Genomic DNA, 26,372 nt, shown 5'->3' on the forward strand with positions numbered 1-26,372 from the left:
ATTATTTACATATTAGAAATAAAGTATTGGGGTAAAAAAGTAAGAATTTGCTGATTTTTGGTACACTTAATATAATACAAATAAGTGTAGAAGTACCGTGGCAATCTATATATCTATCAATATATGCCAAGTTTTCTTTTGTGAAAATATCTAAAAAATAAAAGAATCATCACAAAGGAAAACTTAACATATATCCACCAAGTAAGTGTTCAAGAAAGACTATTTATAGGCCTATACAAATTATTCAATATCATTTGAAATATTTAACAGAACATTAAATACTTACAAAATGTAGTTATATGGTAAGTGTTTTGTAACCACTAAATTAGAGACGATCAGCTGAACATTCTCTGGACAGTCCTTGCAAACATTGTACCAGAATATTAGCAGGGCCTGCAAGCGAAACGCAAGTCAATAATAATAATAACAATAACAATAATAATAATAATAATATGATGTTTGCAGGTGACATTTTTAGTTTGACTCCTTTGTTGTTGTTCAATCTAGTGGCCTGGGTATTTCTTTGAGGATTACAAACTGAAAAGTTTCAGTTTTGTAGTTTTGTTAAATATATCACAACATATACTAATGAAGGAGACAATTTGTGATATGTATTCTACAAATCCAAATTCATTCCAAATAATAACCTGGAAGTTTGAAAGCATAATCCCATAATTTGTTTAAATATAATGAGTGTAAAATACCTCTTTATTGTGATTGCATGAGATGGGAGGCTCTGACAGCTTCGGTAGGTAAATATTCCAAAGGTCTTCAAAATACGGACTAAACTGTAACAAAATGCATAGCAACATTTAAAATGTTCCAATATATGTTATATACCTATAGACTACATTACACTATACATGCTGTATTTAAATGCATTACTATCCTATACATGGTCAGGGCACATTATTCTGTATCATTATTAAAGTATATGTTAAATAGTAACTTACCATTTGCTTTTCAGTTTTTGATATGAGACAGTAATTGAGGAGAGAGAAAAACGACACTAATTTCGCAGTTCCATGGACCGATGCATCTGAGATTGAAAAAAGAATGTAAACAATAACATAGTACTGTAATAATATAAGAACAATATAGCATAGAATATATAATGGGCTAATAATACATAATGGGCTTTTTATCATCATTATCATCATCGTTTCCTTTGTTTTCATTGTAAGTCATTGCAAACACATTTTTTGTAAATATATCAGTAATAATTATTTTTATAACACAAAAATTTATACTAATATTGATTTTTTTATCATTAAAGTTTGGGATTGATTTTGTAGCAGTAATATGATAAGGTGTACCTGCAAACTGCCTTGCAATCCTAAGAAGTTCCAGTAGAACTCTGTAGACTTCATGCAATACCTCAAGGGCTTCAGTAGTCAACTGTAGAAAGACAAATGGAAGCATGTAACTTCTAACCATGTGCCATTTGAGCATGTGACATTCAATCATGTGACATTTAAGCATAGGACATTCAAACATTTTACTTTCAACCAAGTGATATTTAAGAATGTTACAATTAGGCATGTGACATTTAAGCATGTGACAATTAAATATGTGACATTCAATCATACAGCATTTTACATGTCACATTAGATCATGTACAGATACACATTACAATTATTGCCACTAATAATTAATACGATGTGAATTTTATTCATGTGACATTCAATTATGTGCCTTCCATTCAAGCATTTGACTATTAAGCATGTTACATTCCCTATTGTGTCTTCACTTACCACAAGCTCTTTCTGAGGATTATGCATGCTTCTAGATGACCTATAACCTTGTCGAAATTGAGTGTCTGGAACCAGAGAGACTAGCAAGTAGGCAGCAGCTGGAAATATTAAACCAAAAAAGGCTTATTTTACAGTGGAAGAATGTAATTGAATATACAATAAGAATGACAAATTTCTTTTATTTATTGTGTCATAATTGAGAGCTTTTGCCATGCAGTGGGTTGATAATGAATACCCATTATAAAGATAAGTTTAAAACTTATTAAAATTTTAAACTATTTAAAAAAATCCTTCATCTTACATCAAATACATGCAATGAATTATGTGACATTATGTCACCTGGTGTGACCTCTCTTACAATGAGCATCAGGTTAATGGATATTAACTTACAGCTTCTAACTCGAGCATTGTGGTGTTCCAATAGGAAGTGTTCGATCCACGTCTCAATGCCTTGTAGTGTCCAGTGATGAGCATACTTGTTTCTGGGCACATGGGCAGCTAGCCAGTCCAGTACCTGGTGAGGGTTGTACTCGGCTATCTATAGGGTGAAGAAAACAATCAAGATTAATGATTAATAACACTATGGTACTCTAATAATATAAATATGAGGCTTGCCTTCCAAAAACCAGCATACTCTCCCTAAATGTTAAACTGGGTAATTAATATAAGACAGTGACAGTATTGTATACTTTAATACAGAGAAGCCAGAATACTTATACTCATAACTTTAGCCTGGTTCTCACGAAAGCCCTAGTATCCGGATCGGGAGCTGCACCTGCGTGAGAACGCCCGATCGCTTAGCACTAACCGTTAGCAGTATCCGGATACCGCTAATGGTTAGCAAGCGCTATTGGTTAGCAAGTTGAGCATCAACCAATCACATGTAGGCATTTACAATTTCCGGTTTCTTATTGGCCAGTGATTCGATCATCATATTTTTGGTATCCGGATCGAGATTTTCTTGTATGGACGCATAGCAGCTAACGGTTAGCAGGATCCGGATCCTGCTAACCGTTAGCTGCTGTGTGAGAACATAGCCAACATCTACACACAGTATACAAAAAATGAATAAATTACTATATGTGGTGTTCCATTTCAATTCAGTATCAGTTTTATTTACATCTCTTATTACTTCTATTCCTAATTACAAAGGGTTTCGAAAATAACCATGATTGGAAACATAATGTTTGAATGGCATATTATAAATTGAACTACAACTTTTAAAACATGAAACACAAAATCATAATTAAAATAAAACAGTAAATAACAATACAAGTAAATTTTAATTATTCCTTTTATAACATTGCAAAACCCTATTGTAGAATTCTGTATTCATTTTAATTGAACGTAAGAAGGATTCAAAACAAAATCGTGCATCAATGCAATCAAAAATATTCATTGAATAGACACTGTTCGTCTATTAGTCAAGTGATGTTGTTGGTCTATGAGTGAAATGCACATTGAGAAACTGAATCCCCTACCTCAAGGCTGGGAAAGCAAAACGTTAACGCTGCGACAAAACTCTTCTACTTATTGATAACCTACCTCCCACATTCTCTGTAGAATCAAAGGCGTGAAGGCAGGTAAGCCAGGTGGTCCTCCAACCATGTCTACCAGCATTGATAGTAACTTGAAGAAAGGCTGTCCAGCCTAACACAAAAAAAGTGAACAGCAATTATATATCAGTCCCCGAACAATACCCACACAGGTTCCTGAATGGGCTTAGAAAATAATATACTTATGCAAACCTGTCAAAACTGGTGTAAGATATGGAGATACAAAATAAAGGGGGCCCAGAATGGCAATTTTTAGACTGAGAATCCAGACTATTTAGCCCCCACCAAATGTTCGATGCTGAGGTGCAAAGTTTTATGCCTCTGGCACTTTTAGACAACCAGAAAAGTTTATTTTTCCCCATTTTACAGTAAATTTTCCACACCCCGAAAATGCCTATGAAAACAGTTATCTGGTCTTTCTCACCTCTTGATTCAGTTTAGCAATAGCATTGAATATCATAGCAACAATCTGAAAAAAAATAATAATATTGTATCATTCAAAGTTAATGTAATTTATTCTGTTTTATTGTTACTAGTAATAAAACCTTATCCACTATTATTTATCTATTGTATATTAGAGATATGTGCTCATGTCAAATGCCACAATTTTAAACAATTTAGCTTCGCAAATTCAGTTCTTCAACTGCAATAGGAATAAAGTTAACAAAAAAAAAAAATTTGGCATAAGCAGATAGCTAGGTCTTATGTGCAGTAGACTGTAAGAGTTTTACAACCATTCAAAGCAAGTCTCTGATTTTCTTCCTTTTACCTGCTCTGGTAGCCTTGGTGAGAACCTGGTCAGGCTGAAGATCAGGTTCCTAGTTTGCTGAATGTTGATGTTGTCTCGAATTTGTTGATAAAGGAAAGGGTATCCCTGGAAAAATTTAATAAATAATATCCATTTGTTAGAGAAATTAGGCTTTGAGACTTATAAAGTGCTATATAAATATAACTACATTACATTTCATTATTTGCTTTTTAAAAAATTTGTCATGGTTTGTGACAACTACCTTTCCACCGACAAGTACCGCATAGTCACTTTGGGAGAGTGTAAGTTGACGATCTCGACGAGATTGCTCCACTAAGTAAGCCATGAGGGCGATCATCTTCTCAAATGATATTGGCCGATATTTGTCTTCAGTTAATGAAATGACATCATCATCATCATCATCCTCGTCGTTATCATCATCTGACAACACTTCAACCTGAATAAAAAGAGTACAGAAAACTTTTTATTAACGTGTAGAACTAGTGTAGAAGTCAATGTATTTATTTTAACTGTATATTTTCAATCATATTTATACTCATATCAACTTTCTGCATAACTTACATATTCTGCGGATTTGGTGCCGAGATAGAAGTTGGCCATAATTGTGATTGCTTCTATTGACAGTAAAAATGCTGACTGCAAGGTAGATAAAATTTTACTTTTAATACATGATTTAATTCAAATTATTTATACATTCTCCAAACAATTATATTTTTAGTTTATCATATCAATCAATTTTTTTCTTATTGTAAAAGCATTATAGAGTTTGTGCTAAATATTTCTGATAAAAAATTTTATCTACACATAAGTTCTTTCACTCATAGATTTGTGAAAGATAATGATGTGTCTGTGTGCTTTACAAAATGGCAGGGGCCAACTGTTCCATTCATTTTACGGGGGTGTTTCAGGTAAGCATTCATGAAATGGATTTTAATGCTTTTTTTATGAAAACCTCAAAAAACTAACATTTCATTATGTTTTACTTTTTTTTGTTCACTGTAATGTCTATATTATGAAAAGAAAAAAAGTATAAAAAATAAAAATTGGCAGGGTTTTAAATAAAAATTAAACAAAGTCAAAACGATCATACCTCTGCTTCCCCGATCTTGGCGAAGTCGAACAGTAATGAAAAATATTCTGTCAAATGTTTACAGTGAGGTCTGACACCATGCTCAATCTGGAAGTAAAAATGTCATAAAAATTACGCTAATTTACTAATACAAATTAATGTACAAACATATAATAAAAATAATGATCGTATGTACTGTCCAATAGTAACTACAAAAAATGGAAAATGGAGCAAAATTTTGATTTGCGCATTGTAGTAGTACAACATAGCTTATTGCTTATGAAAAAAAACATACATACACTATTTGAACAAGAGGGATACAATTACAATATCTATAATAACCATCAATAAACTCAGACGCATAGTAGTACTTACTATTGAAAGCAGCTTTTTAATGAACCTTGTCACACATGAACAATTTCCGATGTGAGTTGGGGCAATATAACCATCTTCATCACTGCAAACCAAAAAACAGAACATTAATCAAACCATAATTTATTTACAACATCATTGTAATATCAACCCATTCTTTTTAATATCATTAATAACAATTACAAAAACAGGCTCCCAGCGAGAGCATGTGTCTATACCCTATAATGCCTTACTGTATTATGTTTACTAATACAGTATCCACATGGGATTCGGTTAACAGGAAATGTGTGGCGGTGTATGTATAATACATTAGCAAACACATGCAAATATTTTAAATATAGAATATAGTTCTCGGAAGATTGTACCTTGCTGTGGGATGCTCCAGCAACTCACAAGAGGTAAAGACTTAGGAAATGGAGTTGTGTTTGATTATGAGATTTGAACCTAGGACCCAGGTACTGGAAGGCAAGCACCTTAACCACCAAGCTACAGTACAGTTCAATTATACAAAGGAGACATATCCACGTACCTGTCAACATCAGCATGAATGTACAGAGGAGCATGCTTATCTCTCAGCTGAGGTATCACATGGATACACAGACGTTGGAAGAGCTGCCTCACAGTTTGTATCGGACACTTGATTAGAATCTGCATTGGCCAACAATCATCTTTTGCCATGAAATCAAGGAACCACTACAAAGAAATATATTAAATCATTTTCTAACAAGAATCCTTCCATAAATAATTATAAAAGTACTCATAGCTAAAATCATTTTTTGACATCCTTAGGTCTGTGTTTTTGTACATATTTACTATACAAATGTAGAAATGTTTAAATTAATAAACAATTTTAATACAATTAATAAGAAATAGAAAAATATTAAAGGCCATAAGTAATATAAATTTATGTTAATATATGTTTGATTAAATATAATCATTTTAAATAGAATAGGATCAAGTAAAATATTTAATTGATTAAAAAGAAATAAATTTATATATATTAAAATTATATCTGAAGTGTGAGCATAGTAATATGTTTACTTACCTCACATGCTTCAGCGCATGTGTGGAATTGCTTGGTCATCAGTTCCATCCATTGCACCATTATGGGCTTCTCTTTGGCATGGATCAACGTCTCAAGGACAAAACATGTGGTGAGCTGTGGACATACATACCAAAGAGATTTACAATATGGTGGTCAGATAACACTGATCAGAATATTAGTCAGAGAAAACTGCTTAAGAGTAATGTTGAAAATCAAATGAGATGTCCAAATACTGTAAATTAATCATTCTACATAATCTAACTTTATATAGGGATTCTTGTGTAAGTAACCCAAACATGTTGCCCATACAGAATGGGTGATATACAGTGCACAACTTACTCTAGTAACATTACAGCACATGAACATACTGTTGCAATGTAGTTAGTACAGAGCTGTCGATTGCACGACGACGGTAGGACGTGGAATGTAATGACGTCACTAAAAGTCATCTGAGCATGCGAGAACGTTAAGTTCTCCTCGTTGCATGGATTCTAGAACGCAATTTGGCAAAATCGACATATGCAGACAATGCCAGCAAGACGGTCATGCATGAGTGATTCAATTCTAGTGTCGCATAAATCGAAAGTTTCAAATGTACGTGACCAGTGCTGAGTAATCCACTCCTTTTGGGGGTGTGCTCAGTAAAAAAGAAATTAACAATAGTCAATTTATCCAGGTATTCACCACACAAACTCATCACCTTCTAAAGTATGCCAAGAAGTTATTGTACCTTGGAGCTCATTGGTTGAAAGCTCTGCGGCTGCGGTAACGTTGATGGCAGCGGATGACACACCTTCCACATAAAATCCATGTACTGACGATCAAAGATGAAACGATCACGAAGAAATTGCATATTATCCTGCCAGATTGACTAGATACGCAAAAATAAAAACAATTGTTTCAGAAAACAAGGCATAGAAGGCTTTTTGATCACCATCCTATGAAAAAAAAAACTATGTGACATCCCCATATGATAAGCCTAAAACTGTGATCACCACTCCATAATAGGCCAGATTGTGTTACCACTATCCATGCCTGGATATATGATCATAATCAACCCAACTGTCTTTGTGACTATTTTGTCAATTAAATACCATAACTATGTGAGCAGGTGTGACTTCTATAGTAGGTTCAAATGGGTGGGCAGGTTTTATCATCATAAGATAATAGGCCCACAATCCCGTAATAGGATTAACTATGTAAGAAATTAACTATGTAAGAAATTAGCAGCATATAATAGGCTCATCTGTATAATCACAAGTTTATAATAGAATAGGCACATCTGTGTTAACAGTTATAGAGCCAACTGTGTAATTGCCATCTCATAATAGTCTTCCTATATGGTCCTAAGCCTAGCCCAAATGTGTGGATAGGCATGATCACCATCCCAAAATAGGCCCAACTAGTGATCTTTTTATAATAGGCCCTACAATGTGAGCATTACCATCTAATAATAGTACAGAATGTTAAATAATAATAATAGTTGGATTTGTAGAGTGCATCATGCGAAAAAGCCTCTATGCGCTAGAATGTTAATACCTGAGCAAGATCTTTTGATAATTGCACTTGATCCAGGACACTTGCTGCCTTCTTTTTGGACTCCTCTGGCTCAATCTTCTCATAGAAAAGCATGTATGCACTATGTGTCTGTTGAAAAATTCATTTCTATTATTTTCACATTCATCTCACTATATTGTAATCAATACTATTTTAGCATAATTCCCTATCATTACCACTGTCGGGCATTTTGTTATAAATATTTCTACTATGTGGATACGCTATCCAAGAAATATTTTGGATATGCTATACCCCCTCCCTTTGCCAAGGGAAGACCCTCAGATTACTGAAGTGTCACCCGACCAACCGAGCCATGAGGACAAGCTAGTAAACCCATTTGACATTTTTAGGAATTGCATACAACCTCTTCTCAAATTTAATGGTATACTTTGTGTCAACAGATTGAAGGTTGTTAGTTGGTACTTTGAAAATGTGGTCCCGAAATTAGAGGGGTCACAGAATAAAGAGGGGTTCTAAATTGGAGGGTGAACTGTATGCAATTAATACACATGGGTTGGAGAGGGCACACACAGTGATGTTCTGGTGTTGTTGATAGCTTCATTACTATAACTTGAATGATTAATAAAAATAACATACAATGCTAATTGAAATAATTATATTCAAATTTCATATTTTATAATACTATCAATCAATATCAATTTATTATCTTTGCTATTTTTCCTCTATCACAATTATTATATACTTACCTTTATTATTATATAATTACCTTTATTATTATATAATTACCTTTTCAAATGAAAAGTCCATATACTTGTCAGTTACAGAATCATAAGTCTTCGTCTACGGATTAAAAGAAAACAGTATATGAAAAAGTTTCATAGGCCTAAATTGGAAAGACAGATCCCTTCTACCTGTAAGGGAAAAAAGATTATTAACATGCACACAAGCCCAGTGGCAGCGCTACAGGGGGTGGCTGCCCCTCCTATACAATTTTCAGGATTAAGGGGCAAACAATCTATTTTTTAGGCCTTATGGTGATCAATAGTGTTTAGCCCTCCAACTGAAACACAAAGAAGGCAATGATGGAAAAGAATTAGGCAAACCAAAATGGGCTCCATTGATCTGTGACTGTAGCTTCTACACCAGCTTAGAACCTATGCTGCTTTATTCAGCTAGGCGGTTAAGGACAAAAATCACAGACACAAAATCATCACTGGTATTGTACAACAAAAGCATCCATTAGCATATTAAGCTATGATGCTTTATTGAGCTGGGCCAATAATGGTCATTCTATGCCATGGATCTGAGACACAAACTGATCACTTACTGTCATTTCACCACCAAAGCACTCAGCAGCCAGCTGAGTTGAATCGAAGGGCTTTACTTCTGCATCATTGAACATGTACCAGCGATCACGCTGGGCATCGCTATGGATACGGTCTTTGATAAAACTATAATAATGGCCACCATCTGCAGTTCCAGTGTGTACTGTTACCCCAACTAAGCCATATAGATAATCTAAATTGTCTTCCTGACCTGGAGAAAATAATGTATTTCTTAGTTTCAATATTTTATAACATTAAACAGCATTTTTATATGGGGCTCTGGGAGGACAGTTTTATTATATTTTAGGGGGTGTTTAGCAAAGACTGGCATTTGTTAGGTAAGTGTTCAAAAACAGCATATAAATAATCATAATATCCCTAAATATATAAATGACATTTCATTAAACACAATAATGGTTAATAAAAATTAAGCCATTAGAACTACAAAAATATAACTGATATTTTTGACCTACTTTTATCAAATTAAATTGTTAAAAATGCAACTGTAGAGGGCAATATACCTTGGGGTTTGTTGCCCATGAGGGCATCCTCAGTGTAGCCTGACATGTCCAATTGTACTGGGAATGAAAAGTGTGTGTTCACCTTCTCCTTCATCATGGTTACCATATTAAAAGTGTATCGCATTGTGTTGAATGATAGGATTTTAGGAAGTTTTTTGAAGCAAGCCCTGTAAAATAAAAAATTGGATAAGAATTGGTAAAAGATATACAGTATAGAATACGAGTATGGTGACTCCGAAGAATGACAAACATGAGGCGATAATTGATATACAGTATGTCTAGACCAAATGCTCATTCTTTAGCATTTACAGCAAAGTATATTAATCTTGACTATAACTTGTAATGAAGACGGGTGCGGAGAAGATGAGGATAATATGAGAAAGATAAAAATGACAACTAGAATGACAAGAATTAAAATCAACAATACCTACCTTTTCTCTGCTCTGACCTTCTTCCCGCATTGTGAGCAAGTATACATATTATCACCCTCTAAAGTATCTTTAACAGTGACTTCATCAAGCGATTCCTAAGTAACCAAAATCAAACAAATCTTAATCCAAGCAATACTTTCCTTTGAATTAAAACCAATAACTCACTGGCTTTAAACAGTTTAATAAACAGACGAAAATAAATAATCAAGTGATAGTAATGAACTCACATAGAGATTTTTCATATCAGCCACTTGACATCTTACAGTGAAGAACTCTTCAGTTGTTCTGCTCACGTGGGGGCAGTCTAACGACACAACATTGTTTGTCAATTCACCTTTGAATAAACTGTGAACAAGTTCTCTCTGGAACATGAAAATAAAAAGATCTGTGTCAATATTGGTTTTCTATAAACAAAATTTTGAAATTTAAAAAACATTACTTTAAAAATAATTTTCAAAAATACTTACAAGTTCTGGAGTCATTTCTTCCATTTTACTAATCAGATCTGTGAAGAATTCTGTCATGTCCTTTTGTTCACCGGTATTGAGTGGCTGCTTATCCATGGTGTATACTTTGCAGAAGCTGCGTGGGTTGTAAGTCTTACGCTCGCTCTCTTGTAGAAATGTGAACATCCGCTGCAGCTCATAGAGGGTGTTTTTATGCTTTGTGTGTTCATTTATCTGTAAACAAAATGGAAAGACAGGAATATATATATAAATTTCATTTCTTGAAGACTTGTAGTTACTTACAAAGTGAAACAGTCTAAAGAGCCTCGTCAAATATTTTATAAAATTATGTAATTATATAAAACTTTTATAATGTATGTAGCATACCTTTCCATTAAGTATTGGGGCCCTAGCTTCTGGCATCATGAAAAGTTGTTGCATACAGGAGGCCATGTAACAGGTAGCTCCAAGATTAGTTAGGCCTACATAGCCGCACGGTGAGCGCCCATCGTCAAGGGGCCAGTACTGCCATGGGTACGGTATGTGAGAACCTGAGAAAATATGAGAAAATATCAGAAAACAAGATAATGTAACATTCATTCCTGTCTTTTATCTATCGGATAAAAAAACAAGCAAAATAGATGGAGGTAGATCGACAGATGAATAAAACAATCAACACAGATAAATACTGCATGATATATCATTGGAATGAATCTTACAACAAAGAGAAAGATCTATAGAATTAATCACAAAAGAGCAAGCATACCTGGTCGATGTTGGTTTAGCATTCTTTTGTGCAGTATAGTGTAGTTATCCTGGCAACTATCGGCAAGCTTCACTAGTAAGTCAAAGGCTGCATGCCTAGCTTCCCGTGACTTGCACTTGGGTAGGTTACGATTGTCAATGGAGGGAACAGCAAACAGGCAATCAAACACATTGTTTAAAAACACCTGAATATAAAACAATGTTATTATAAATATCAACATTAATATAACCATTAACATTAACAACATTATATTATTTATAAAATGACATACACAGATGTCAATAATAGACAATTGAAGGAATATAAATAAGATGGACAGATACTGTGCTTCCAAATAGCCTTAAATGAATGTAGACAAAATTTTAATAGAATGAAAAATATCATTGGAAAACTACAGCAGTATTGCGAATAAAATTGCTGATGGATGTTAATATTGTGACATAGATATAGATAGACATAGATAACTTTAGTTGTCATGAGTTTAAAATGTAAGTGGCAGGACAAAAACATCAAGAATGAATTTAATAACCTGAAATATTACGGCTCTACAAAGGACATTGACTACACTGTTACAAATAACTTTGCTAATGGGCCATAATGTGAATTTAGCCAGCGATATTAATGATTAGGCACTTTGACCTCGATGTAACACAACTACAAAATTACCCAAAGGAATGTATACACAGGAATACACACAAATTGAATGCACTCTTGTGATAAAAACTGCTAATGGAATTGAGTATTGTGAATGTACTGAAGAGGCAAACAAACCTGGCCTTCCTTGCTGAACTTGAACGGTGGGTCATGCTTGAGGGCAGATGTACTGAGCTTCAGCAGTCCGGTCAGCGTTTTGTCCTCATCAGTGTTGTGGCGATCTTCATATATTTCTCTACTACAAGAACAAAATTAAAGATGTAAAAAAAGAGTGAAAATGAAATTGTGCAATACTCTTCAGAAGACAAAGTAAAATACATTCTGTAGTAAAATCTAGAAAAGGCCTTAAACATTACATTAAAACACTGAATTGCTCATATTTAAAAAGACCACCAAAATTATCAATCACAATGAAACTATAAAAATTTCCATGATTTAAAGATTTTTTTCACTACTATGCCAGCCAAATCAAAGGTATATAAAAAAATACAGGAAAAGAATTATTTATGCAGTGGAAAGGTGTTTGATAAATGATAAATGCAATAAACTTGATTGATTATAGTGTTATCTATTTTTTAAAGCTTTTCTGAATTAAAAGGAACTCAACACAAGATCCTGAAATTGAAATCAAGGAGCCACACCTGCAAAAACAACTCTTCTACAATAAAAACCTAAGCAAGAAAAAGCAGATAAACTTACCTGATAAGTGCTTCAGCGATGTGCTCTATAATAGAATTAATTTTTATTATCATTTTCTCGTATTCATCATCGTCATCTGGTCTTCGTACATTGTCCATAAGAGCGCATAGCAACCAAAAATAGTCCCGGCATCCCGGCCCAGGATTGTCATACTCATCATCAAACTGAGAAATTCAAAGGAAATTAAATATTAAATAGTATTTTCCAGATACAGATATAGATAGAACTGCATTTCATCGTCCACAGGAAATTCACAATTGATTTAAACTTGAACGTTTGAAAAAATGTTTGGTTGCTCTACCAACAGTGCCGTGAGGCCAAACTGCTATAGTTCTTTGGATTTTTCTTTTTAGGAAAATACTTATTGCATAATACACAAACAATTAATTATTAAAAGGAATTACAAAATTAAAACTCAATTCATCATTGATTTAATGGTTTAATTGGATCCTAATTACGAAGTCTCACTTTTCAATCATATAAGTACTTGTTTCAACTCTCTGCAGATATTATTCTGATGATAATTGAAACAAGTCAATCTAAATGCTGAGACATTCTAAAAAAAGAAAAAGAACTTATTTCCAGATCTATGTGGTGTACAATAAGCATGTAATATATCCTTGTAATTGATAATATAATTGTCGGGATTAAACTCACCTTCTTTGGCTTAATCTCTTGGGCGACCGGTAAGAAATTGAGAAGCGTAGAAAGCAGAGACCATATAAACTTCTGACATGGCTCCTTGTTACCCTCACACAGCTCAAACAAACCGGTACGAACCTCATTGCGGACATACCTCTGGGGAAGTTAAAAATTGTAGGTTAAGCAACTAAAATTAATATCTAAATATACATATACAATAAAGCTTATCTTATGTTATCTTACAAATTACATAAGTAGATTTATTGGCAATGCTACAAAGTGTTGTATTGTAAAAAGACAGGTAGATAAAAATGGAATGTGTAAAATTGTGTAGAGAAACTAATGATATGTGATAATGTAACTTTGGCACGAGATATTTTTCATACTTTTTCTCTCCATTGGGATGGAAAATATTACAACATTCATAAACATATAGAACTTCACTTTCTCCAACACTAACTCACCTCAGGTGTTTTCAATACCATTCGTAGTAGCCATTGGTCAAAGTTGGGACTCTTGACCAAGTGACCTTTGACCGATGGATTACTCATCCCCCAGGATTTCAGTAACATCATTGCATAATGAACCACTGCAAGAAAAACATTCAAAGCACATCAGTGAAGGTAAATGATAATATTAATAAGTTGAATGGTCAGTCAGCATCAGGATTTAATTGGGAGTCAGAGTGCTTTGGCATGTCAAATAAACCTTGCATGAGAGTCGGATAATGGACAATTTATCTGTTATGTCGGTACTGATGCTGCACAGCGTCTTTGTCATCAACTTGGGGAGGTCTTCACTTCTTTGGCCTCAACTTGGCTGACCATTACTAATGATAATGATGGCATTGCCTATTCTAATGGGTACAGTATTTTGAGAATAGTGACCACTTACCCCAGTAACCAGATTGCACTTGCCCTGTTTCCCTCGATGCAGCTGCTTGGTACAAAACGTCCATCAGCTTAGTCAACACCCCATCCTGTGTCATCATAGCTAGTAATTCCTACATGACAACATAAATACATATCAATATGTGAGTCAACATTTATAAAAAGTACTGAATAACTGAATGACTGATTGACTGATTGATTGATTGATAAAACATACATGTGATAATCTCTTCACCGACTTCTTTTCATCTTGGAAAGGTTTACTTCGACCACTCCGTGGCTTCTTAGGAGGCGAGTCAAACTCTGACAAACTGTCGAACACATCGTCTTGTCCGACCTCCAAGGTGACTTGATCAAGAGCGAACTCATTAATTAGCTTCAGCACAATTGCTAAGCAATCTTGTTGCCACTAAAATAAAATAAAAATCATTTGATCACAAATACTAAATTATTTAAGTAAAGCTCTGTCCAAATTTTCTTTGACAAAAAAAACTGTTGTATGCCCATATATAGTCATGATGTGCCCATATATAGTCATGATGTGCCCATATAGTCATGATGTGCCAATATATAGTCATGATGTGCCCATATATAGTCATGATGTGCCTATATATAGTCATGATGTTCCTATATATGGTCATGATGTGATGTCATCATGACATATATCACATGTTTTTGTCAAATAAAATGTGATAGTCTGGACAGGACTTAAGACTGTATTCATTATTCTGCATCTTATAAAAATGCAAACATCCTGAATTTTCTTACCAGGCAGTGATTTTTGTCAAGATAATGTTTAATTGTAAATGTAGGAACTTACTAAAGTCCATTGTTGGCCTTCTTTTGGTTCCAGGTGTCCAGACATAAATATGCTAAACAGGTGTTTCAAGCCACCTGTCTTTATAAACTGTGAAAAAAAGACAGAAATTTTTAATATTAGATAATTTATTCATTCTTTTTCTATATTCATTGGCTAAATAGGAACAGAATAATTTTAGAAATGATTCACTAAAAAAGCTATACATTGAACTATTAATAAATAATGATAATAATTCCAACAGTTATAAAACCCAAAAAATAATAAAATAAATATATCAATAATAAAAGTAACTGTAATAATAGTGATGATTAAAAATAAAGTGCTTACCATTGAAGACCAGACATCTTTACCTTCCTCTTCTGTGTCAGTACTGTACAGGCATGAATCACTCTTAGAGTGCTGAATCAAATAACATTGAGAAAAATATTATAAAATATAAAATCACAAAAGATAGGAATTACATTTATTTTTGTGTTTATACTTAACCATTTTTTTAATATATATTTATTTATTTCAATACAACTGATATACTAATGGTTTTAGTAAAAAATCTCACCATAAATATCGTTTGTATTCTCTCAATTTCTATCAGCATTCAAGGGAAAGTACACGCTACAATACAGCTTTGTGATGCAAACTAAAGCCATGTTTGGTTTGGACTTCCTTGGTCAAAATCATTGGTCAATATCATTTTCTAAATCCAGTGTGAATAGCCTTTTCCCGAGTAAAAAAGTTAAGTAGCAGTATTGTTCGTATTCAAAAATTCCAACAGGTAGTTTGTGCACCCACAAGTTTAAATTTGGACTTGGTCTATATTAAAAAGAGCGCTATGATTGTGTACTTAAACAGCCACATGTGCTCGACAAATAGTATAATATAAAACAGCTATAATGACTCACCTGTACATCGCCTAAATCTGACGTTCCAGCTTGTTGTGAGATATCGGTCCTACCAATAGCAGCCTACAGAAAATACATAATTATCATCTTAGAATAGCTGGGGTCGAAGGTGGTGATTATGATCATGATTGTGACGACTATGGTTGTTAAAGATATACAGTATTGACCATGGCAACTAAGTGGTGGTGGTGGTTGTAAAAGCAATAGTAAAAATGAATTGGTTATAATGGGTGTGACTGTAATGAAAATGATGATGATAAAAATGAAGATGCAAATGATGATGACAATGATGATGACGACAATGACGATGATGATGGTCGACAATGATGACAATAATTAATCTAACATGGATTGAAGTGGCTATATTGATGACGATGTCAATAAAATATAATGGCAATGATTATGACAGAGTTAATAATATACAAACCAATAATCTACAAGGATTATAATAATTACCATATTTTATTAACATGTACACTTACCACGGATTTGCTTCTTTTACTTCCTTTTGAAGGTTGTCCAAGAGTTTCAATGATCTGTAGTGAATAGAGTAGCTTATGCAACTTGCTCTCATCCAGCAACTCGCTCCAGTTCACGCTTGACTGAACACTGCCCTCAGATAACCTCCTATTCGTATCTTCTTCCTACAAAATGGTGTTTACCATATAAAGCATTAAAATACATTTGGTATATGACTTAACAATTTTAACTTGTTCAACAGAATATTAAGCCAAAATATATTGAATTTTGTATATATTTATGTAGATTTAATCTTATTACAGGTAAATATGAATGGTACTACATTGTAAAAAAATGTCCATATAGAATTTATTTTTTATTTATTTTTTACTTATCTATTTTCATGATTTTTAAAACAATTGTATATTATACGTTTCATGCATGACCAAGACTACAGATGCATTTGTATATCACTAGGGATGGTTAAGTAAGGATATTTCAGAGTTTAGTTGTTTTCTTTTGTGTTTCATGTATAATGCTCATATTATTGAGCTTTGGGATTGCACACTCTGATATCTACAAATTTCTACATATAATTTCAGGCAAGATGAAACAATTCAGAATGTTTTTATTACTATAATGATAATATGACTATGAACTAACCTTGGCAGTAAGTTTGATATTTTTAAACTTGTTCAGCATATCAGCACTTGTGGGTAGCAGCATTAGCAGGTCCCAGACATTCCTTGATAGCACCTGCGCCCTTGTCATGTATTCCTGCTTGTTCTGTTCATCCTATAAAAACAAAGATTGTTGAGAGTAGCTATAGATGAGTCAGATAAACTGGTGGTATAGCCACTGTGTATGCTATAAAGCATAAGATAGTTTTAGTTCTTTGGTCTCTGATTCAATTTCAATTGCTTTCGTTCTTGAGTTGCCACTTAAGGGCATAAGTTATGATAGCACATTGTCTTTTGGATGAGACGTTTAAGTCATTGGTGATGTGTGAAATTTGTTCATGTTCAAGAATACAATACTCTTCAAAAAAGGTAGGGGATGGTTTTCCAGTGGCACTCTCTTCCCCTCCCCCAAACAAGTCTTTAGTTATCCTTGATGTGTTTCATACCAAAAATATTCCTATCCTAGCATAGGCAATGTGTACTACAAATGTCCTTGTACTGACTAACATTGTATTCTTTTCATTGTACATTTTTATTACTGTAGTTCTTTTCATTATTTGTTATACAAATTGATGTACCTGTTATCAAGTTACTGTTTTCTCACAGGGTTCTGCATGATTTACAAACCACATCCTATTACAGTAGTCTTAAACGCTATTCACAAAATCAAATTCATTTTTAACAAAAAAAAAACTGTTGAATGCCCCATATATAGTCATGATGTGCCTATATATGTTCCATATGTGATGTTATCATGACCATATTTAGGTATGTCCTGATTAAATTACCTGTGAATCACACTTCATATCTTCCAACTGTTGCAGGAGGTTTAACAGACAGCTGAAGTGTGGCTCCTGCAGCAAGAGCATCATGGGTAGCTTTTCCCGTGGTGGTGATGGAAGGCACGATGAAGGTAAATCCATTGTGTCACGTTTTCGTTCCCTTCGTATTGCCCCGAAAGACACATACACAAGCTGGAACAGAGAGCAATATATTTATACATATTTACAAGTACCGTAAATGCTTGAATAAGCGCAAAAGCACTTTTTTTGGAGGCTTCGGTGCGGCGCTTATTCGAGAGCGGTGCTTATTCGAGAGTAGCGTTTATAAAAAAATACTGGCGCGACGCTTTCCATGCCCGTTCTCACGTTACCTATCTCATGTCCCATAGTTTGGTAGGCCTATCATAGGTCCTACGTCATCGTAAATAAACGTTTATAAAGAAATGCTTGTGTCTTCATTGTGTTATTCATTCACTTTAACACTGTATACCTTGTATTTAAAACCCTGTTTCTCAAAGTGTTTCCTTTACACACAGGATAATATATACTCTCGATTAAACACTGCGGCGCTTAATCGAGAACGGCGGTTAGAGAAAAAAATAATGTTTGGTGCGGCACTTATTAAAGAGCAGCACATATTCGAGCATTTACGGTAATCAAATAAACAGTCAATTAACTATTTTAAATAGAACAATACCTTGAGCTACAAAAAAAAAAAACAATATTCAATATCACCAACCTGAAAGTCTACAAATCCCATTTCTTTGAGCATTTTCTCATCAAGATCCGATGTGAGTTCATGACCAGCTGAGATCATTCGCACCGGTCCATGGTTGTCCAATAGGAAACTGGAAAGGCTGGAAAAGCCATGTGAGGTGGATGTGATTGGTTGCCGAGGCTTGTCTTCTCGTTGCTTCTGGAGGCGTTCTGAAAAGTATGTGACCTCTGCCCTCAGGTCTGCAACCAAGTCAGTCAGGTGTAGCTCCAAAGTGAACTAAGGGGAGCAAAGACAATTTAATGTAGTTTATTGTTGCCAACACAACAGTGCACCACTACACCCATCATCATCATCATTAATACCATTATTATTTTCATTGTTGTTATGACCAATACCAAAAAAATAACCATATCATCATTACCACTTCAGAAGTATCGCCATCATCAGTAATACATTTCTTCACATTCACCTCCATTTTTAGTAGGGGATCCAGGAATTTGAAATAGAGGGGGGCCCATGGAGGGACCTTCACAGATGAAGAAAATTTATTATTATGGCACCACTAGATAGCCAGATATGGCTTTCTCAGACTTTAATTTAAATATGATTTTCCTTTTATCTCCATTTTTTAACTGATTCTAATCAACTCTTCATCATCACCATCATTATCCTCCTTGTATTTTCCATAGATGATCAAATGATCAATTATCATGATACAACAAAATTTTTGATCCATACCTTTTCAGACATACTAGCCATTTGGCAGACAACCCTGACTATGTCTGTGTCATTCTGTACTTTGTTCTTCTCGTGACTTATGATACCTTTATTCAGCAGTTGCCACTGCCGCAAATGATATGAATATCTGTAAAAAAAAATTGTTTTTAAATTTCAAATATATGTTATACATTTACTTATAAAACTTAACACTTAGCACACAGAATTTCTGACAACCTTCTACTGAATTAATTACTGCAAAAACAAATTACCTTTTCTTAAAAGCTTCTAAATGTGTTTTTAATAAAATTAAACCTCTTTGTAGCACCAGTAAACTTGATTCTTGTGAGTCCTTCAGCTTGGCTGATGCACTCGCTAAACTCTCCATACATAGCTGTATGAACTCCTCCTCCTTCTCAAGTGTGCCGTTGCCAGCTAACAAGAAAAATAATTGAATTTGAATAACAACACATTTGATTGGGTGGATGGTCCCTTAGCAAGGAATAAAAACCAATGAGAGCACTTCTAATATCTAAACTTATTATAGGAGAATAATAGTTTTGTGGGTTAAATATGTGGCAATCAATGTGTGTGCACCAAACCATGAGACCATTGAGTACCTGGTTTGATTCTATTGCTGCTCTTTCTGTGTTTTAGCAAGTGGGCTCAAATTTAGGTTAAATAGTGCACCATCTTTCTGAAAAAATTACTAGCTCAGTTTGTATTTTACAATAATAAACAAATAAATACAGTTCACCCTTCAATTAGAGTCCACTTTGGGACCTAAAAATTTGAGGTGGTCACAGAATTTAGTCTACACTTGGAGGGTTGGCTTTGTGTTAAAAGATTGACGATTGGTTTTTTGGAAAAAGTGGTTTCAAATTAGAGGGGTCTCGAATAGGAGGGTGCACTATATATTCTAACATAAAAAGGATAAAGTTCATTCAGTACACTTTTAGGGATTCGAATAAACAACACTGGTCTAACCATTAATATAATATGTGTTCAAGTACTGTATGGCAGATATGCTAACATCTGTATTCTTGGCCCTTAATGCTATTTTCCACAGTTGATCAATACCTGGCATCTGCAAAAACAAATTAACATTCAAATAATAAACAAACAGATAGTAAAATACACCATTTTATTGGGTCTATTTTGAAACAGCACCACCAACGTGGACATTCAGCTAGAGCACCTTGTTCACAAATTTCCTTTTTCCAAACATATATCTTCTTTTTTGCACTTCTACAACCAAAAACACTGCAGGTTTTATGCACCCCCATTTTCTTTTTTTTTTATGTTTTGGCATTTTGTTTTCAAAGACTAGCCTAGGCTAAATCACTGTAAGAAAGTCATTCACTGGTCACATCATGAATAAAGCAAAATGCCTAGGCTTCTGGATACCCCACATTGGTAGTTCCGAGGTTCTTGGAAATTTTAAATTTAGGGAAAATTGTGTATAGTGAGACACCTAGACTAATGATTGTTCATTTTGTCTTGAACACAAGGTAGTAAATAGTAATGTATTAGAAACGGTGAATATACCATACCTCAACTGCAGGACTGTCGTAGGATGAGTTAGCTAGCCTAGCCAAGCTACATAATTGTTGGAATAGCTTCAACCCAGTCATACTGATAGTATCAGCTTCTAGTAAAGGCATCTAAAAAATTAAATCAATCACATATTAATATGTCATTTTTAAGCAGTAAGGGTTAGAAGGCACTAGCTGAGGAAATGATAACAGGAGGAGATTTTTAACTAACTGAGTGCAATTTTATTAGCTCAGCAAGTTTTCAGTTAAAACAGTACTGATGGTAGCCTGGGGAAGCAAATTTACTCTGGGATAAAAGTGCTTTCCAAACAGGCAGTCACCCAATTCTCCTCAGATACACCAACAGTTAAAAGAGGAAGCAATTTTTTTGAAGGAACATTGAAAAAAGTTGTCTTTTAAAGATACATAATACATACTTTGTTAAAAAAGATGTGTTTGAATGTCTCGAGGCCAAGTGGATGCTGTTGGTCTTTGTTTCTAGCTTGATTTAAGAACCAGTTTAAAGCACCATCAGAACATTCCTCATCGGTTGCTAGGCATGACCACAAAATATCCACCTGATCCACAGATAACCCTAAAGAAGGAATAGAACCTCTTGTGAATTTATATTTCAACATCTAGTATAATGTTAAAAACTATGATCAGGAATACATCTTACGTTTACGTTTCTTGAAAAGCCATTAGAACCCATGTTCGCTGGTTTGGCTGCAGTCTAATATGTTGAATTACCTACTAAGGTAGCAACAGCAGAACCCAAATAAAATTGCATGGAGAAAGAAAAACAGAGGGGAGACAAAAGAAGCAGTTGATTAGCAAATATCACAGAGGCCAGAAAGAGTATAGCAAAAGTCAAGTGTCTTATGAAAGACAGACAGAAGGAATTAAGTCTGGAGATGTCAAAGAATGGTAGCAAATAACCACTTAATAATCACTTGTGTTAAAGAGTTTTTAACAGTACAGTAACTTCATTCCAAAGATAATTATATATTTCATAACAAGCTTCACATGTTTTCTTCAATGTCTTAGTTATTATTCACATGAAATTAGGTAAATACCTATAATTAGAATTCTTTGAAAAATGTGTACTCACTAAAATCATCAGGAGATCCAAGTGTTGAGAAGACACAGTTAAGGAATTGAAGACGGACTTGTACTTCTGTTGCATGGGAATACCTACAAACAAATGTATATGTAATATGATGCTCCCTCTATAATAATTTGTATGAATCTTGTTGAATGTATTTATATTATATATTTTAAAAGTCTCCTGAACATCATACAACCATCTGAAGGGACTTAGTCGGAAGGGTTGTCCTCTTTAAAAGTCGTACAAACAAAAAATATTGCCAACATGTCTATAACTTATAAAATTTCCACTCAAAATGGTTGACTACAGTCGAATTGCAGTTTTAAATTTAAAAATGAACTTTACAAAATGTAAATTATTGTTAGAATATAACACCTATATTAACTCAAATTAAAACTAAACCTATGAAATTGATTGAACTACAGAATTTATAACAAGAAAATGTCAACTTACAGTCCTTTATCTTTATCACCATTTCTTATTTTTTGAGTGTAAAACACTAAATCATTGAAGAAATGCTCCATCATATGAAGCTCCTCTTCAGCCCACCTGTAGGGAGAAAATGGTAATAAAATCTTAGATAAAAGAGTTGCAGACCCATGGTTGGCAAAAGTGGAGCTTTCCTTCCTATCCGTATCGACATCAGCCTAAAAATCTCTAACCCAGTTTAAAATCATTTAGATGCAATTAAAAGGCTAAAACTCACAGCTTGCCGGGGACTTGCCCTCTACACCCTCAAAAATGGTAAGGAAAGACTTTCCCCTCGTACATTCATGGCACCGTAAAGCAAGATCCATGAGGAACTCCCTATCAATTGCTTGTTTGTTTCTTTTAATTGTTTTTTTCTGTGTGCTCTTTGGTCACTTCTTTTGTATTATGAATTATTACCAAATAAATATTTATTGAATTGAACTTAATATAGAGTACTTATATATAGCTGTAACTAGCTATAAAGCACTTACATAGTAATCCAGTGGGTGTTACAGTTATTCCTATATTGCTGGAAAGATCCGAAGAGTTTTGGCAAAAGTCTCAGAGATACAACAACAGATCTGAAAGGTAGGCAACAATACATAGTCATAAATCAACCAATCACACCTAAGAATATGATAACATCATCCAATCATATCTATTGAACAGGTAATTTTTTAAAGGTCCGAGCTGTCACCGCTTCAATTTTGATGATGCCTCTTGTCAAGAGGCGAAACATGGCAAGTCCATAATTAAAATTCAGAAATGTATTAACTTGCCGGTGGTGTTTTAGATTATCAAGGCATCCTTCAACAAACTTCATCCGTATTTCCCTTTCAGGGAACACACACACTAATGTACTAAGCATCTTCTCTGCTTCTACTGCTAAGCCTTCACCAAGCTGGGCCTGTAGAGGAAAAGTCCGTACTTCAATTTGTATCAAAACAGTTCTTGAACGGTGCATAAAAATTGTTTGTAATCTTCAGGTATATTATGTGCTTGAAGATGTTATAATAAACATACATCTTTTTTTAAATTGTTGATAAATATGAAAAAACTTCTGTGGGTATCAATATTTATTAATCAGAGAATACTCTGTCCACAATCCACAATTTGGAAGTGCCTTGGCGGAGCAGTAACAGTTTGGTTCCCCAACCTCGAGAACAGGGTTTCAATCCCTTGCATCTTCAAGCAAATTGTTTACTAGTATAGTACCATTCACGCCATCATTTCATCATCATCATCATCCATTCCATAACCTATTAGCTAGCTGTTGGGTCGTGGGAGCACATTAGATGCAACTTTCACAATCACTTGACCAAATAAAAATATAATGGATACTTACTGCATAGTGGTCTTGCACCAAGTCCCAAAGAAGGGTGTGTCCTTTTTTACAGACCACATCAAAGTTAAAATCTTTGTAAGGACCTTGTTGGTCGTCACAAGAACTCCTGTGAGAACATGAGCCTAAAAAAAAGATTGATTGATTGAAAAGATGTTCAATTGTCAGCGCAAGAAAACCAAGCCCGAGTTAGTTTCGATCTGGGCAAAACCTTTGCTAATAGGTACACTTTCTCCATCAAAAGGCTTCTTCTATGAATGGAATGACCTGTTCAAAGCACAAACTCCTGTAGACCAAACCCAGTACCGTTATGATTTTTAATCGTACGGGAAATCCACTCACGATGTTAAATAGTCTTAAACAGGTACACTCTGGTCAATTTAGACTACTTTATTGCACAGATGATCTCAATAGCCACTCATGTAACATGCAAGACATTTGGTTTAAAGTCTTAATCAAGTATTTACTGGTCAATTTTTGCCTATTAAAAAATTTTTTTTTTTTAATTGTGCCATGTGGGATGAATAAAGATTTTATTGATATTGATAATGATATTAACAAATATTTTATTTCATAAATGGCTTTAACAACTTCAGAAATATAATTAGCTCAAATAATTGGAATATTTAAGCAACACTCAAACTCACACTCTATTAACGACTCAATTAGAAGAGACTTACCTTTGGTATGTTTGCCATATACCGAGTCAATCTCCGGTAAAGTGAGCTGCCCATGCAGTTGCTGGTGAAGTTGCTCATTCAGCTGGATGAATTCATCCTCACCAGTTGAATCTTCACCATCAAAGTCTGCCATGTTCTTCTCAGACTTTGTACTGCCCTGGGAACTGCTGCAGCTGATGTCTTCAGGACTCAAAATATCAATACTAAAATTAAGACAAATGAGGTGAAAGTTTCAATTTAGGGCAGGTTTACAAAATGAAATTATTATCTTCCAAATATATTTTGTATACCACTGAATGATTGATTGATTGATTGATTGATTGATTGATTGATTGATTGACTGATTGGTTGGTAGATTGACTAAATGAGTAGCTATTCTTTTTTTAATCAGCTTTTCCAACTTGCATTCCAATTCTGTGAAACAGAACACCAGCTGAATAATGAAAATCACACAAGTCTGACATCCTTCAAGTCGGGACTTTTTACTAAGAAATGTCAACTTTGGGCGTGGAGAAGTCAACGCAACATGAGCGTTCTCTTGGTGCGCTACAAATCCTTGATATTATCATTATTATTACTTTTGTCAACAAATAATCTTTTTTTTTATTGAAATGTATTCACCATAACAAATTCACTTTTGATGATAATCCATTGTCACTTACTTTCTCATTCTAGGTGGAAATGGTTTAAAACCTCTGCAGTCATACACCTCAACATCAGCGCTACTCTCACCAGCAAACTCCTCCGAGTGCGAGGATCTACGCTGGGATGATAACATGATTAGATTATCTGCATCAGAGTCTAAAATGTCCGATGTGTTTGGGTACACATGCATGCACGGTCGGACAACTTGTACTAACTTTTCATGTTTTTGGATCACTTCTTCTTCATCATTATCACTGTCCGAGAGAATTTCACCTTTTTGTCTATAAGGTTTTGACTTGCGTATTGCTTGTAGTCTTTGTCTCCTAAACGTATGGTCTAAGTTTATCGTTGCTCTTTTAACTTTGATTCCAGGGGTTTCTGATAAATTTTCCTCTCGTAGCCTGTCAATTTCTTCCAGCTCGTGCTTACTACTACCTACGCTACTGCCGTCACTTCGGCTACGTTCCTTTGTTGCCTTCACGGAAGGCGATAACTTTGATGGTATATCCATGCTGAATTCGCTTACTTCGCTACCAGCCTGTTCATCGTTCGATTCACCACTCTCGCTATCCATGGGTTCGGGACTAGTCGCGAGAGCTTCATTCTCAGAGTCGATGTTGTCAGAATCGTCCCCATTTGATTCGTTGGATGATGAATGCCGTGTTAGCACTTGTTGTCGATGTTTTGCCCTGTGTCTTTTGATCAGCCTGCGCTTATTTGAAGATTTCTTAGGTTGAGTAGAGAAATCTTTTGATGTGTCTGCTAATTTATTACTCTCTGTAGATTCTTCCATTCCTACAACGTCTAACAATTCTTCTGCCTGTAATAACACCAAAAAATTACAGCATTTTACTGTCATAATCATAAAATAATATCTTTAAAATATATGTTATCTAGAATAATTGTTCTATGTAGTTTGAATGTATCATAATTTTAATAATAATGTCAATAAAAGTTATTGGATAATATTCTTTTTAACTTCATACACTTTAAAATATTCACCAAAAATTAGAATGAGGCAACATAAAGAGAAAAGTTTTTTATAAGCTTTGCATAGAA

The 26,372-nt window shown here is 34.3% G+C and overlaps 1 protein-coding gene across 2 annotated transcripts in view; it reads right to left on the minus strand.

Moving 5' to 3' along the window:
• LOC117109153 (ubiquitin carboxyl-terminal hydrolase 34-like) overlaps nucleotides 1–26,372 on the minus strand; it is a 54,839-nt gene that overhangs the window by 8,207 nt on the left and 20,260 nt on the right. For both annotated transcript variants that reach the window (XR_004445478.1, XM_033251405.1), the window contains exons 13-62: nucleotides 25,331–26,133; nucleotides 24,669–24,871; nucleotides 23,992–24,113; nucleotides 23,426–23,553; nucleotides 23,138–23,227; nucleotides 22,629–22,724; nucleotides 22,179–22,261; nucleotides 21,505–21,662; nucleotides 21,086–21,196; nucleotides 20,520–20,619; nucleotides 19,805–19,967; nucleotides 19,554–19,680; nucleotides 18,837–19,091; nucleotides 18,104–18,289; nucleotides 17,299–17,430; nucleotides 16,659–16,820; nucleotides 16,177–16,239; nucleotides 15,605–15,676; nucleotides 15,278–15,364; nucleotides 14,675–14,866; nucleotides 14,462–14,570; nucleotides 14,032–14,156; nucleotides 13,583–13,723; nucleotides 12,926–13,089; nucleotides 12,344–12,464; nucleotides 11,573–11,756; nucleotides 11,194–11,357; nucleotides 10,828–11,040; nucleotides 10,588–10,722; nucleotides 10,361–10,455; nucleotides 9,930–10,096; nucleotides 9,411–9,619; nucleotides 8,870–8,923; nucleotides 8,105–8,212; nucleotides 7,296–7,436; nucleotides 6,566–6,679; nucleotides 6,050–6,213; nucleotides 5,524–5,605; nucleotides 5,170–5,256; nucleotides 4,641–4,715; nucleotides 4,321–4,515; nucleotides 4,080–4,184; nucleotides 3,735–3,779; nucleotides 3,300–3,404; nucleotides 2,145–2,292; nucleotides 1,755–1,852; nucleotides 1,317–1,398; nucleotides 954–1,039; nucleotides 705–788; nucleotides 287–393 (exon numbers count right to left, since the gene is read on the minus strand). Coding sequence is in view for 1 of the 2 variants with exons in the window: in XM_033251405.1 (XP_033107296.1) it covers nucleotides 287–393; nucleotides 705–788; nucleotides 954–1,039; nucleotides 1,317–1,398; nucleotides 1,755–1,852; nucleotides 2,145–2,292; nucleotides 3,300–3,404; nucleotides 3,735–3,779; nucleotides 4,080–4,184; nucleotides 4,321–4,515; nucleotides 4,641–4,715; nucleotides 5,170–5,256; nucleotides 5,524–5,605; nucleotides 6,050–6,213; nucleotides 6,566–6,679; nucleotides 7,296–7,436; nucleotides 8,105–8,212; nucleotides 8,870–8,923; nucleotides 9,411–9,619; nucleotides 9,930–10,096; nucleotides 10,361–10,455; nucleotides 10,588–10,722; nucleotides 10,828–11,040; nucleotides 11,194–11,357; nucleotides 11,573–11,756; nucleotides 12,344–12,464; nucleotides 12,926–13,089; nucleotides 13,583–13,723; nucleotides 14,032–14,156; nucleotides 14,462–14,570; nucleotides 14,675–14,866; nucleotides 15,278–15,364; nucleotides 15,605–15,676; nucleotides 16,177–16,239; nucleotides 16,659–16,820; nucleotides 17,299–17,430; nucleotides 18,104–18,289; nucleotides 18,837–19,091; nucleotides 19,554–19,680; nucleotides 19,805–19,967; nucleotides 20,520–20,619; nucleotides 21,086–21,196; nucleotides 21,505–21,662; nucleotides 22,179–22,261; nucleotides 22,629–22,724; nucleotides 23,138–23,227; nucleotides 23,426–23,553; nucleotides 23,992–24,113; nucleotides 24,669–24,871; nucleotides 25,331–26,133 (7,040 nt within the window). In the remaining variant the exon portion in view is untranslated. The remainder of the gene's footprint in view (nucleotides 1–286; nucleotides 394–704; nucleotides 789–953; nucleotides 1,040–1,316; nucleotides 1,399–1,754; nucleotides 1,853–2,144; nucleotides 2,293–3,299; nucleotides 3,405–3,734; nucleotides 3,780–4,079; nucleotides 4,185–4,320; nucleotides 4,516–4,640; nucleotides 4,716–5,169; nucleotides 5,257–5,523; nucleotides 5,606–6,049; nucleotides 6,214–6,565; nucleotides 6,680–7,295; nucleotides 7,437–8,104; nucleotides 8,213–8,869; nucleotides 8,924–9,410; nucleotides 9,620–9,929; nucleotides 10,097–10,360; nucleotides 10,456–10,587; nucleotides 10,723–10,827; nucleotides 11,041–11,193; nucleotides 11,358–11,572; nucleotides 11,757–12,343; nucleotides 12,465–12,925; nucleotides 13,090–13,582; nucleotides 13,724–14,031; nucleotides 14,157–14,461; nucleotides 14,571–14,674; nucleotides 14,867–15,277; nucleotides 15,365–15,604; nucleotides 15,677–16,176; nucleotides 16,240–16,658; nucleotides 16,821–17,298; nucleotides 17,431–18,103; nucleotides 18,290–18,836; nucleotides 19,092–19,553; nucleotides 19,681–19,804; nucleotides 19,968–20,519; nucleotides 20,620–21,085; nucleotides 21,197–21,504; nucleotides 21,663–22,178; nucleotides 22,262–22,628; nucleotides 22,725–23,137; nucleotides 23,228–23,425; nucleotides 23,554–23,991; nucleotides 24,114–24,668; nucleotides 24,872–25,330; nucleotides 26,134–26,372) is intronic.

This window comes from Anneissia japonica, unplaced genomic scaffold (genome assembly GCF_011630105.1).
Source record: "Anneissia japonica isolate Jap-2015-1 unplaced genomic scaffold, ASM1163010v1 scaffold288297_len153801_cov211, whole genome shotgun sequence".
Taxonomy (NCBI): domain Eukaryota; kingdom Metazoa; phylum Echinodermata; class Crinoidea; order Comatulida; family Comatulidae; genus Anneissia; species Anneissia japonica.